Source organism: Megascapheus bottae, chromosome 6 (assembly GCF_031878675.1).
Source record: "Megascapheus bottae isolate mThoBot1 chromosome 6, mThoBot2.hap1, whole genome shotgun sequence".
Classification (NCBI taxonomy): domain Eukaryota; kingdom Metazoa; phylum Chordata; class Mammalia; order Rodentia; family Geomyidae; genus Megascapheus; species Megascapheus bottae.
In genome coordinates, this window is record NC_143514.1 from 72,469,864 (window position 1) to 72,482,781 (window position 12,918).

The 12,918-nt window shown below is 44.6% G+C and overlaps 1 protein-coding gene and 1 long non-coding RNA gene across 10 annotated transcripts in view; one reads left to right on the forward strand and one right to left on the reverse strand.

The window, feature by feature from the left end:
• Nucleotides 1-4,828, reverse strand: LOC150062368 (uncharacterized). The gene is made up of 3 exons (XR_016535875.1): nt 4,706-4,828; nt 2,692-2,870; nt 1-255 (listed from the first exon to the last, which is right to left on the reverse strand). It is a non-coding gene; the product is annotated as an uncharacterized LOC150062368 (long non-coding RNA).
• An 859-nt stretch (nt 4,829-5,687) lies between these two features.
• The window catches only part of Hp1bp3 (heterochromatin protein 1 binding protein 3), a 35,705-nt gene continuing 28,474 nt past the window's right edge, over nt 5,688-12,918 (forward strand). For 4 of the 9 annotated variants that reach the window (XM_090335661.1, XM_090335662.1, XM_090335663.1 and 1 more), the window contains exons 1-3: nt 5,688-5,805; nt 10,471-10,668; nt 11,057-11,156. In XM_090335661.1, coding sequence (XP_090191787.1) covers nt 10,573-10,668; nt 11,057-11,156 — 196 coding nt within the window. In that variant the 5' untranslated portion in view covers nt 5,688-5,805; nt 10,471-10,572. Of the gene's footprint in view, nt 5,806-6,302; nt 6,381-10,470; nt 10,669-11,056; nt 11,157-11,994; nt 12,089-12,918 lie in introns of those variants that run through there. The other 5 variants (XM_090335668.1, XM_090335669.1, XM_090335666.1 and 2 more) reach the window with 4 other exon arrangements.

A 12,918-nucleotide genomic window follows, 5' to 3' on the forward strand; every position in this document is an offset into this window, starting at 1 on the left:
TTGACAGTTGTACTTACAAGATTCATTGGGTCTTATCACTCCCCAGATTAGATCAAATCCAGCCTGTATTGCACATAACTCTTCACACCTTATTTAGCCACTGCGACTGGGTGACTGCCCATTCAGGCACATACCTAGGTCCAGTCCATTCTGTTCACACGCATGTCTTCTCAGGGCAGTGGTCCAAGATGTGGTGCCAAAGGTTGGGTGCCCCAACTGCCTTATCTGGCTCTTTTTCTGTTCTCATTCCCTGCTCTGAAAGAGTAATTCTAAGTATGGGTGGGGGAGGCGGAGCCATTACTGCTCTGGCTTCTTCCTGTTTTCAAGGAAAGGCAGCTTGTCTGTCTGAGGTCTGTGGTAGGTAGTTCTGTATCCTGGATTTTATTTTTTTTAATTAATTTTTTTTTTTTTGCTAGTCTTATGGCTTGAACTCAGGGCCTGGGCACTGTCCTTGAGGTTTCTCAAGGCTAGTGCTCTAGCAGTAGAGCCACAGCACCACTTCTGGCTTTTTCTGTGTATGTGTACGGAGGAATCAAACCCAGGTCTTCACGCATGCTAGGCCAGTACTCTACTGCTAGGCCAAACTCCTGGCTCCTGAATTTTTTATAACCACCTAAAATTGTATCAATTGTAGTTTTATAGCCTGGAGATAGAAGGAAACAAGTTTGATTAAAACAATAACAATGTTAAAGCTTCACAAAGTTTTGTTTTTAGTTTTGGACTTAAGTAGATAGTTAAGAGTCTGGTGCCAGTGGCTCATGCCTATAAATCTAGCTACTTAGATCTGAGGATTATAGTTCCAGCCAGGGCAGAAAATTCTGTGAGATTCTTTATCTCCAATTAAGCACCAGAAAACCAGAAGTGGAGCTGTGGCTCAAAATGGTAGAGTATTAGCTTCTCATATAAAAGCTGAGTTCAAATCCCCCTGAGTTCAAACCCCGCGACTGGAAAAAAAAAAAAGAAAGTGAAAGACAAACGAATGCCGGGCATGGTAGCTCACACCTTTAATCCTAGCTAACCAGAAGGCTGAGATCTGAGTATCTTAGTTCAAAGCCAGCCCAGGCACTAAAGACTGAGAGATTCTTATCTCCAGTTAATCACTAGAAAATGGGAAGAGGGGATATGGCTCAAGGTAGGGTTGTAGCCTTGAGCTGAAGAGCTGAGACAGTGCCCAGAGTTCAATCCCCATGACCAACAAAAAAAAAATTTAAGACAAATGAGTATAAGCTCTTGTGAGGTTGGATGTAGACAGGGCCCTGGCCCTGGCATCATTTAACTGTGCTGTGAAGCATTCCTTCTAGCCACTTGGCTTTAAGTTACTTTTCAAAGAGTGGGCAAGGAACTTTGTTTGGAACCTGACAATGTCACCTCTTATCTAACCACGTTTTTTGAACTGTTTGTCTCTGGATTGTCCTTTGTCACTGGGGATAATTTTTGTCTTTAAGCATGAGGCACTGAGTTCAAGCCCCAGTACTGGCCAAAAAATAGGGGGGTAGGGTGAAGAAGGGGGATAATGCTGATGACCTCAATAGACTCTTGCTTTTAATATGCAATATGTCCTATATATACGTGACACATATTTGATTGGGACAGATAGATGTAAGCCAAGTTTTAAATACCAGAGCTGTCCAAATGGCAGTTTTATATTTGTATTGTTGGTACTGATTACTAACAGTAGAAATCATTAAGTCTTATTGACTATTTTACTTGGGTGCAGTTAGAAAGTATTAGCTGGCTACCTTATATGCATTAAATGTGTAGATTTTTACTCTAAATGTTTACCTAACAGCTAAACACAGTTTTACATACTTTTAGTCACAGACATATAGGACAAAATAATAGTCTGGTTTCCACAGTTGTAAGGTAGTCATTTAAATGAATTCTGAATTGGTTAAGATTTTGTTTAAAACACAGTTACCTTGATAACTTATTAAACCTTTCAACTGGGGTCTTTTCTCAGTAAAAAAAATAACATAGTATCCAGGAAGAAAAACTATCAAACTATTTTTCTGTGCAGTAGCACACTTGTTAATATTGTGAAAGAATTGAATCCTGGATGAAACATATTGTTTAAATACCTAAATGCCAATCCACATTTTTCTGAGTGGCTTATTGGAGAAAAGAATCTCAGAAACTTTTCGACTGGGCTGGCTTTGAACAGCCATCTTCAGATCTTAGTAGCTTCAGGATACAGGTGTGAGCCTCTGGCACCCAGCACCCTTTGACTTTAAATTAGCCCACCTTTGCTCATCCAGTTCTTCTCCAGTAGATGATGTGTTAGAACTACTGGGGAAAACTCTGGGCTTGAAAGCAAATCCTACGTCCAGCAGGACTAAGTGCTCCTGTTACCTGTTACCTGGATCCTAGACTCTAATCCTCACAAAAGATACCTCTGGTAACAATGCCACATGTCTTTGTTCCCTCAAGAACCAAAATGTAACTCTCCAGTTTGGTCAGACTGCTAACCAAAAGGGAATTATTACTTAAAATCTTGTCCTCACAAAAAGGAACCTGACACATTTGCCCTCAGGTAAAATCTGTAAATGGAAGTATAAACAAGACAGTGAAGGGCTCCTAACACCTAGGACAGAGGTTCTCAAGTTATGATTGACAAAATAAATTTAGCACATCACACAGCTAGTGTTCAATACGATTATGCCCAGCACCAATGGCTCATACTTAAAACCCTACCTACTTAGGAGGTTGAGATCTGAGGAGCAGAGTTTGAAGCTGACCCAGGCAGGAAAGTCCATGAAACTCAACTCCAGTTAATCACCAAAAAGCCAGAAGTGAAGCTATGGCTCAGGATGATAGAGTGATATCCTTGAGTGATAAAGCTCAGAGACTGTGCACAGTTCAAAGCCTAGGACCTGCATAAAAATACATAAAGGTTAATGTCATTTGGATAAAACTTTTTCTGTTTTTACATGCTGGTTCATGATCCTTTCATCAGAATTGTTGGGGGGGTGGGAATATGGCTTACTGGCAGAATGCTTGCCTAGCATGCATAAAGCTGTGGGTTTAATTCCTCAGTACCCCAGAAACAGAAAAAGCCAGAAGTATGTCTCAAGTGGTAGAGTGTTAGTTAGTCTTGAGCAAAAGAAGTTCAGGTACAGTGCCCAGACCCTGAGTTCAAGCCCCAGGACTGGCAAAAAAAAAAAAAAAAGAAAAGAAATCGTTGGGACCAGAGTTTAATGGTTGGATTAAAATTTATCACCAGTAAATCAAGTATGGAGGGAGGGAGCTCAGAATGTTGTTTTTCTCTATCCCAGCATCTTATTTAATCTAGCCAACAACTAAGAGAGGCAGGAAGTAATTCTAAACCCTTTTTTTTTTCCAGATTCCATATTTCCCTAATATAAATTGATCAGGGGCCAGGAGTTTGGCCTAGTGGTACGGTACTTGCTTAGCATTTACAAAGACTTGGGTTCCATTCTTTGGTACCCCATACATAGAAAAAAGCCAGAAATGGTACAGGGGCTCAGGTACTAGCACTCTAGCTTTGAGAAAAGCCCAAGAACAGTGCTCAGGCCCTGAGTTCGAGCCCCAAGACTGGCAATAAATAAATCATTCTCACACCATCTTTTTCCAAGCTATGGTTGAATTGGCAATCATTTTTATTCTTTCTGGCTGGAAACCAGGAAAGTCAGGTAGCTCCCCCACACTCCCCAGTCCTGCCAAGACTATGATTTCTCAAGAGATCCAGGCCTGGCTTGATTTTTGGTTACCATTACATGAAATCATAATCTTTTAGCCATATAATTTCTAGAAGGGTGTTAGTAATAAAACCCTCTTTCCTACCAGCAAAGATAAAAGGTACTCTTCAAGCCTGTTCTTGTTATACAACATGAACTACAGTAGGAATGACGGCTGCAGTGCTGCAGTTCTGGTAGAACACTTTTGCTTCAACTTCCTCTACCCTTATGACTATAAAGTCATCTATTTTACTTTTCAATAAGACAGTTTAGACTAACAGACACAAGTGTCACAAAAGCTCATTACAGTGCTAGGACTTATTATCCCCACCTGGGAATGTCACTTATTCCAGTAACATTACCACTGTTTTTCTGGTTCAGAAATACATTCCCTCATGTTTCTGGGACTCCCGAGGTTGTCCTGGTCATGGACAGAGCCCTGAAATCATCACAGATTGCCCCTTTTCAATGGGAATGTTTCAAGCATATGGATACATAAAAATGAAATCGAGTCTTTTGCTTATGTTACTGCTGCAGTTTGAACTCAGGGCCTATATCTGCTAGATAAGTGCTTTATCACTTGAGCCACACCTCCAGTCTAATAAATTTTAAAAGAAAGACTACATAGGACATGACATAATTACAGAATAAAATGACTCAAACCCTTTCTGAGCAACTTGAATGATACCAAAGTACAAGGAAGTAGGTAATGCCATTAGAATATTAATAAATTTGCCCTGTTGGTAGTGAAAGTTGCATTTACATGGCTGTGGATGGGAAAGCTGATGCAACAGTTCCAAGGCTAGTGGCAGACAGGACTAGAATTTCATTATTTTCAGACTAAGCCTTTAGGAAGATTGAGCTGCGGTGGTCTTCAGGACAATAGTAGTGTTCATAAATCCTTAAATTTGCTATGGACCATGAGCTGCCTTTCCCCTTCTCCTCCCCCTCCCCAAAAGTACCCCACTACTTTAAACACATGAATTTTCTTTTCCCCCTTCTAAACTGACCTTTCAGCCAGCTGCAAGTAGCTCATGCCTGCAGTCCTAGCTACTCAGGAGTCTGAGATCTGAGTCGAGGTTTGAAAAGATAGCGGGGGGGGGGGGGGGGACACAAATCTAAGACATTCTTCGATCAACCACCAAAAACCCACCCAGAAGAGGTGTGATTCAAGAGGTAAAGCGCCAGCCTTGAGTGAAAAATCTCAGTGGTAGTGGCCAGGCCCTGAGTTCAAACCGGCACACACACACACAAAACCAAACTGACTTTTTCCTTTCTTGAGCTCAGAGCCTGAGCGCCGTCCCTGGACTTTCTCAAGCCTAGCGCGCTACCACTTGAGCCACAGCACCACGTCCACCCGTTTCTATGTATGCGGTACTGCGGGATGGAACCCCAGAGCTTGCTAGGCAAGCGCTCTACCGCTAGGCCACGCTCCAGGCCCTTTTTTTTTCTTTTTTGGCGGTTGCCGTGCTGGAACTCTGGGCTTGGGTGCTGTCCTCGAGCTTTTCCGCTCAAGGCTAGCGCTCTGCCACTTGAGCCACAGGTTTTCTGGAGGTTAACTGAAGGTGAGTCTGATGCCGTGATATTCAGATCTCAGCCCCCTGGGCAGCTGGCTCACGGGGGTGAGGCACCCGCGCCCGGCTCTCCCCTCTCTTCCAATCCGGGCACGCAGAGCCGAGGGAAGCAGCTAACTTTCCAGTCAGTACTCGGTCCCGAGTGGCCTTCCGCCTGAGTTCCTTCACCATCTCGGTCGTGAAGCGCCGCCACTGCGGCGGCCACAGGACAGCGGGCTCAAGGCCAGAGCCTAACCAAAGCGCGCTGCTGTCCGCGCCCCTCGGCCGAGGCCCGAACAGCGCCCTCTCGCGCCCCCGCGCGTCCGGCCGGAGACTCGAGTCCGGCGAGCTCCCTCCGCGCGGAGGGGGGGGAGGCGGCCGGGGCGGAGCTTTGGGAGGCGCGTGCGCGCGCGGGGCCGCGGGCAGGGGGGCGGGGCGGCAGAGCTCGGCGGCGGGGCCTGGAGGACGGCGGCGGCGGCGGCGGCGACGAGGAGCAGCGGCGGGAACGGCGCCGACTGGTCGTGCGGGACGCAGGCGCCGGGACAAGGAGCATCGAGGTAACTCAGGACGAAACCAGCAAGCTGGCAGTAGGCACGGGTGGCGGACCCCGAAGACGAGTGTCGCGCTCGCTAGGGACGCGGACACCGCTCCCCGGGGAGGAGGGGGCGGGGCGTCCGGGTCCTGGGAGGTGGCACCTTTTGTCTGCTCGCAGCGGCCGCCCCGCCCTCTCACCTCCCTTCTCCTCCCGCCCCCACTGCGACTTATCTCCCCCACCCCTATCTCCCCTCCGGTCTCGGGTCTCGGACACCTCCTCCGGGGCCCCCCTGCGCGCGCTCCCGTCCTTGTTTTGTTTGGACTTGGGGGAGGAGGGGCAGCGATTCCACAGCCGTGCACCTCCCCCCTATGCCCCACTGCGCATGCTCTATCGTGCGCCGCCGTACCCTATTGGCTGCGGACTGGCGCATGCGCAAAGGCCTCCGCTGGCGCCCGCCGCGCCCTCCTCCTTCATCCCTCTTACTCCGTCAACGGTCTTCCAGCCGGTTCGAAAGATGCCGGTGGTGGTGACTGGCTGTGGCGAGCCCGCCCCCCCGGCTTCTCCGCCCCCGCCGCCGCCATTACGGCGCTCCCAGTGGTGAGTGTGCGGAGCTGAGGCCCGCGGTTCTCCGCCATCTCCGCGCCGGCCCTCGGCCCCAGGCTGTCGGCCGCGTCTTCCCCACCGCTCCCGGGTTCTGGTGCGTTCGCACGGGGCCCGAAGCGCTGCCTCCCGCCGCCTCTCCCTTTGTCTCCCTCGCTCGGCTCCGCTCCGCCCTGCTCAGCCCTCAGGGGCGCCCCGCCAGCTTCGCTGCCGCTGCTGCCTTGGCCGCCCTGCGCTTTTGCCTCTCCTGGGCCGCAGCTTAGGGGCGGCTCGGGTCCGAGCTAGGCCCGGACTGCTGGGCAAGAGATGGGGATGTCAGGGACGCCGGATTGGTGGATCGTCCCCAGATCCTAGGAGGCAGAATCCCGCCTCTGCCCCACTGGAGGCCTCGGTTCAGTCCTCCCTCCGTGTGGTGTACTGTGTTTCCTGGCTTCCCGTGGCTTGAGAATGCGCTTGCTTTAGAGTTGAGGAGAGTCATTTCGAAAGATGACAGGAGTTTGTGAAATCTGGTTTAGACATGAAACTGTTAACCAGCTTTAATTCTTTAACTCCTCCTCTTAAAAGTTTAGTGTTAACTTGTCCCAAAGTAGATGTAATATTTTATTTTATTTATTCCTTATTGTATTTTTTTTTTTTTTTTGCCAATCCTAGAGCTCGAACTCAGGGCCTGAGCACTGTCCTTGGGCTTTTTCGTCAAAACGACACTCTGCCACTTGAGTCACAGCATCACTTCTGGTTTTTTCTGTGTGTGGTACCGAGGAATTGAACCCAGGGCTTTGTGCATGCTAGGCAAGCACTCGACCACTAGGCCAAACTCCTGGCTCTTGAGATTACTTTTTTTTTTTGTAACTTTAGTTTTTAACCTACTAGAAATTGAGGGCCGGAAGTTGGAGGAAATATAGTGAACTCTTCCTGTGTGATAAGCCTTTTAGCTAGATTGTGATTCTTTTGAGAGGGAGGGTCTGTGAGGGTCTATGTGGTTTTCCAGCTTTTGTGGAAAAATAAAAGTAGTCCCTCTTACTCATATCTGAGAGTAGGGAAAGATGTTAAAAGCAAGTTAAGGTATCATTGGTGTTATTAGAATGTATAGGAATTGTGAAATAATACTTTGTCCAAAATGTGTAATAAGATAAACTGAAACACATTTTTCAACTCCTGCTTAAACAAAGTTGAAAAACAATTTTATTTTTAAATAGAGGAAATAAGTTAAACGGAAGTTTTGGTCTTTGTATTGTCCAGGTTTTTGTTTTTCCTTCTTGCTTGTTTCAAACATTTTAATTTGGCATAATCCTTGTTTTGGTGTAACTAAGCTAACATTAAAGTTAAATAACAACAACCCCCACACACAACCTGAAAAAAAAAAAAAAGGCAATCAGCAACCTCACAAACCCCTGTTCCCATGTAAAAGTGGAAGTGCCAACCCAAGTTGGCCTAAAAGTTTGATCCTTCAAAATTGCTATAATAGAAAGCTTAGTAATGGCTACATGGTGAAGGTAAGATGGGTGTGAATTTCCCACCCATATGATCATGTGATTCTGTCAACTTTGAACCATGAGTGTATCAGACCACCTACTACAAAGAAATTACATATTGAAACTTTGTTTTCTTTTTGTGCCCATTTTTGGGGGCTTGAACTCAGGGCCTGGGAATTGTCCCTCAGATTTTCTTTTTTTTCTTTTCTTTTTTTTGCCAGTCGGCTTTCCTCAAGGCTAGAGCTCTAGCACTTGAGCCACAACACCACTTCTGGCTCCCTTCCCCCCCATCCCTGCCCACAAATTTCATAGTTCATTCTGTACATAGTATATACTGAATACCATAATAGTATTTATTCACCCTTCCTCCCCTCCCATTCTATTCCTCTTAGCCCTCATAAAAGGGCTGGGGGAGGGCCGGGAGTTTACCCTAGTGGTAGAGTGTTTGCCTACCATGCATGAAGACCCGGATTTGATTCCTCAGTACTACATACACAGAAAAAAGCTGGAAGTGGTGCTGTGGCTCAAATGGTAGAGCACTAGCTTTGAGGGAAAACCCAAGGACAATGCTCAGGCCCTGAGTTCAGTCACCAGGACGGGAGGGGGAAAATAAGGTAGGGGGAGAAAAAGCAAAAACAAATACAAGAAAAAAAAAACATAGTTTATTTTAGCTTTGGATTGAATTACTTGACAAGCTAAAAGCTCTTAAATTTCTTTTTTCTTTTTTGTGGGTCATGGGCTTGAACTGGCCTGGGCGCTGTCCCTGAGCTCTTCATCTCAAGATTACTACCCTACCCTTGAGCCAAGCCCCACTTCCCATTTTCTGGTCCTTTTTGCCTGGGCTGGCTTTGAACGTTGATCCTCAGATCTCAGACTCCTGAGTAGCTAAGATTACAAGCGTAAGCCACTGTGCCCTGCTAAAGCTCTTAAATTTCACACAGGATTAGAACTTAAAGTAGGAATTGAATGTTTAGTTTTGTTTACTTGTTTTTATTTTTGTTTCTTCCAGTCCTGGGGCTTGAACTCAGGGCATGGGCACTGTTCTTGAGCTTTTTTTGCTTAAAGTTAGACTCTGCTACTTGATGATCCACAGCATCATCCCTAGCTTTTTCTGTGTATGTGGTACTGAGGAATTGAACCCAGGGCTTCATGTATGCTAGGCAAGCACCACTCTTATCACTAAGCCACATTCCCAGCCTCTAATGATTAGTTTATCATTTTCAGATCGTTCGTTAATTGTTTATTTGCACAGAGATCTCAACGCATAGTGACCATTTGTCTATATGCAGCATTTTTATTATTGAATGCCATGAATTCCTAAAAAGTTTTTGTTTTGTTTTTTGGCATACTGGGTTTGAGGTCTTGACCTTAAGTTTGCTGGGCAAGTGCTCTATTGCTTGATTTAGGTCTTTTTTGTCTTATTTTTCAGATAAGGTCTTATTTCTGTCCAGGGCTGGCCTTAGATGATCCTTCACCCTGGCGTAGCTAGGATTTCAGAAATGTACCACCACAGCTGGCTTTTTGTTTTGATTTGTTTTCTTCCCTGTTCTGGGATTTGAACAGTGAAATCTTACCTGGTAGGTAAATGTACTACCACTTGAGCCACCTAGCTCTGCTGGCTTTTCCCTTAATTGTTTTGAGATAAGGTTTCACTTTTTTTTTTTTTTTTTTTTTTTTGGCTGTCCTAAATCATCCTATCTCCACCTCCTCCCATTTCTATCTCAGACTAGCCAAGGATTACTGGTTCAGATGAAATTTTTGAGGGGAAAGGAGTATTGATCAATGAGGCACGTTTGGTTGACTGGTTTTGTTTGTCTGTTGGTGGTGTGGCTTGAACTCTGGGCAGGGGTACTGTCCCTGAACTCTTCAGCTCAAGGCTAGCGCTCTACCACTGGAGCCACAGAACTACTTCCGGTTTTCTGGTGGTTAACTGGAGATAAGAGTCAGAAAGACTTTTGTGTCCAGCTGGCTTTGGGCTGGCTTTGAACTGTGACCCTCAGATCTTGGCCTCCTGAGTAGCTAGGATTACAGGTGTGAGCCAGCACTGGCACAGGTTGGACTCTATGACTCTTTTGTTTTCTTTTTACTTTACAAATATAACAAATTAGGTTTTTGAAGTATATTTCTATTCTCCTGTGACTCTCTAAAATCCTCTGGTTTTGAAGGCTCTGGGACAGTTCTTCAGTAGTATCTTAATTCTTGTGTTTTCCCTTAATAGAGCAACGAAATGATCCCTTTGAGAACAATAACAAAAATATTGTCTAGCAAATTGATCCTAGGACAAGCATTTGACTAAACCATTCCCTAGTCTCCTTTCTAAGCCCCTGATGATAATAGGAGGGTTGGAGTGTGGGTCCTTGTGAGCTTTCTTGTCCTCATTGCCTTTGTTCATGTGGACCTTGCAACAGCTGCTGTGGCTTATGCATTTGACGCAGTCACTGTTTTACATACTCTTGATTTTGATGGTGGTTTTTTTTCTTTTTGAGTAACTAAATCACCTGTCATCAAACTGTAAGTTTTAATTTCCCCCTCCCTTTGGATGTATATTAAATTTAGACATTTTAGTTTAGTTTTGTTTCTGTTAATCTTCACACCAGGTCTTTTCTGTGCTTTAGGTTGACTCTTCACCACACTGAAACCATTAGGAAAAATCCCTGTGGTTAACAGCAGAGGCTTCAGAGTGTGTAACCTGTATTCAGGCCTAGAAATTATTTTAAATGGCGACTGATACATCTCAAGGTGAACTCGTCCATCCTAAGGCACTCCCACTTATAGTAGGAGCTCAGCTGATCCACGCGGACAAGTTAGGTGAGGTAGGGGCTGATGCATTCTTGAAGCTCACTCTTGGATCAACCCCTGACTTCAGGCTCTGCTGGGTTCTTGGTACATGTTCCCTCTCCCACCTTCAGGGAGACTACAGTGGTGACTGAAAAAATCAAATAGATACAAAGTTCTTTTCATCTTCCCCTTTCCCACAAATTCCTAAAGAAACTACTAATCTTCTAAATTTATTCCAAGTATAATCAATTCCACGTAAAATTCTATCTAAAATAAAATGTTTTGAAGCATATTTCACTTGTATCAGATCCTCGAGTTGACTTGAAGAATTCTCCTACATCTTTTGACACCCAGTTAGGTCCCTTGAGAAACAGAAAAGAACATTTTTAGTACATGTTTGATTATGGCCATTTTTTTTCTTAGAAGGTAGAAGATAGCACCATGCCAATTCGACGGGCTGTGAATTCTACCCGGGAGACTCCGCCTAAAAGCAAGCCTGTTGAAGGAGAGGAAGAAAAACCAGGTAAAGCAGGCATAACTAAAGAAGGCAAAATATTTATTCTCTATTTGAAGTATTCAATCAGTCCTCTTTGAATTTCATGACTGTTTTTCCTTGATGCTGGGTGTCTTAGGGGAACTCTGAAAGAAAAAAAACATAACATTGCATTTTCTCTTTTACTCATTGAAAGTGAGGATCTTCATATAGTATCATTGAGCAAGAAATTACTATAAAGACTGAACTTAAAAGCGCAGGAGGATCAGAAGTAAAGGATTTCCTGCGTGCCCAGGAGTTCAAGATTAGCCTCAGCAAAGCCTAACTTTTTTTTTTTTTTTTTTTTGCCAGTCCTGGGCTTGAGCTGTCTTTGGACTTTCTCAAAGCTAGAGCTCTACCACTTGAGCCTCAGCACCAGTTCCAGCTTTGTCTATGTATGTGGTACCGAGGAATTGAACCCGGGTCTTCATACATGCTAGGCAAGCACTTTACCACTAGGCCAAACTCCCGGTTGAAACCTAACTTTTTTGTTTGTTACCTTTTGTTTGAATGCTAGGCAAGCACTCTACCGCTAGGCCAAACTCCTAGTCCTACTTTTCTTTTTTAAAGTTAGGTTTTGCTGAGACCAGGAGTTTGGCCTAGCGGTAGAGTGCTTGCCTAACACATGAAGACCCTGGTTCAATTCCTAGGTACCACATACATAGAAAAAGCTGGAAGTGGTGCTGTGGCTCAAGTGGAAGAGCTCTAGCCTTGAGAAAGTCCTGAGCTCAAGCCCAAACTGGTCAAAAAAGAAAAAAAAAAAAAAAAAAAACATTATACTTGTATCCAGTGTATCTTAACTCTAATGACTTCATCTTTGCCTGAACAGATACAAGAGTAATTTGAGATGGACTAGTCTATGCAAGTCCAGTTGACCAGAATCCAGGAAGGATTTGCAATTCAGAATTCACTGCTGGGCACTGGTAGGTGGCTTATGCCTATAATCCTAGGTAGTCAAGAAGCTGAGATCTAAGGATCACAGTTCTAAGCCAGTCCAGGTAGGAAAGGCCATGAGATTCTTGTCTCTAATTATCTACCAGAAAACTGGAAGTGACACTGTTGCTCAAAGTGGTAGAGCCACTAGCGTTTTGAGCAAAAAAAGCTTAGGGCCCTGAGTTCAAGCCCTAGTACCAGCGAAAAAATTAAGAAATTTGCTGTTATGAATTTTATTCATTTTAGAGTTTTAATTTGTTAAGAAACTAGGCCAGGAGCCTAGTGGCCTAGTGGTACTGTGCTCATCTTGCATGCACGAAGCTCTGGGTTCAAGTCCCCGGAACCACATACACAGAAAAAGCTAGAAGTGGCACTGTTGCTTAAGTGACAGAGCACTATCCTTGAGCAGAAGTGCCAAGGACAGTGCCTAGGCCCTGAGTTCAAGCTCTAGGATTGGCAAAAAAAAAAAAAATCCAGAAACTAGAAATTTTGGCTAGGCTGTAGTTCACTGGCAAAGTGTTTCCCTATCAAGTAACATCCTAACTTGAATCCCCAATACCATAAAAAGAAAAGACAAAAATTATATAGTTTTAGAAAGCCCAAAGAATCTAGAAATTCCTGTCCAATTTTATTTTAGTGTTTGATTATGAGAAGGTATTCCCTTTTTGTGAAGGCTACAAAGAAATTTTTATCATTATTCTAATGATTCACATAATTGCATGATCAAACTCTTTGAGCATTACTTTTGTTCTTTGCTAATTTTTTACCACTGGCAGCCTTTTCTTTGATGCGTGCATGAGCAATGGCTGCAGTTCTGTTT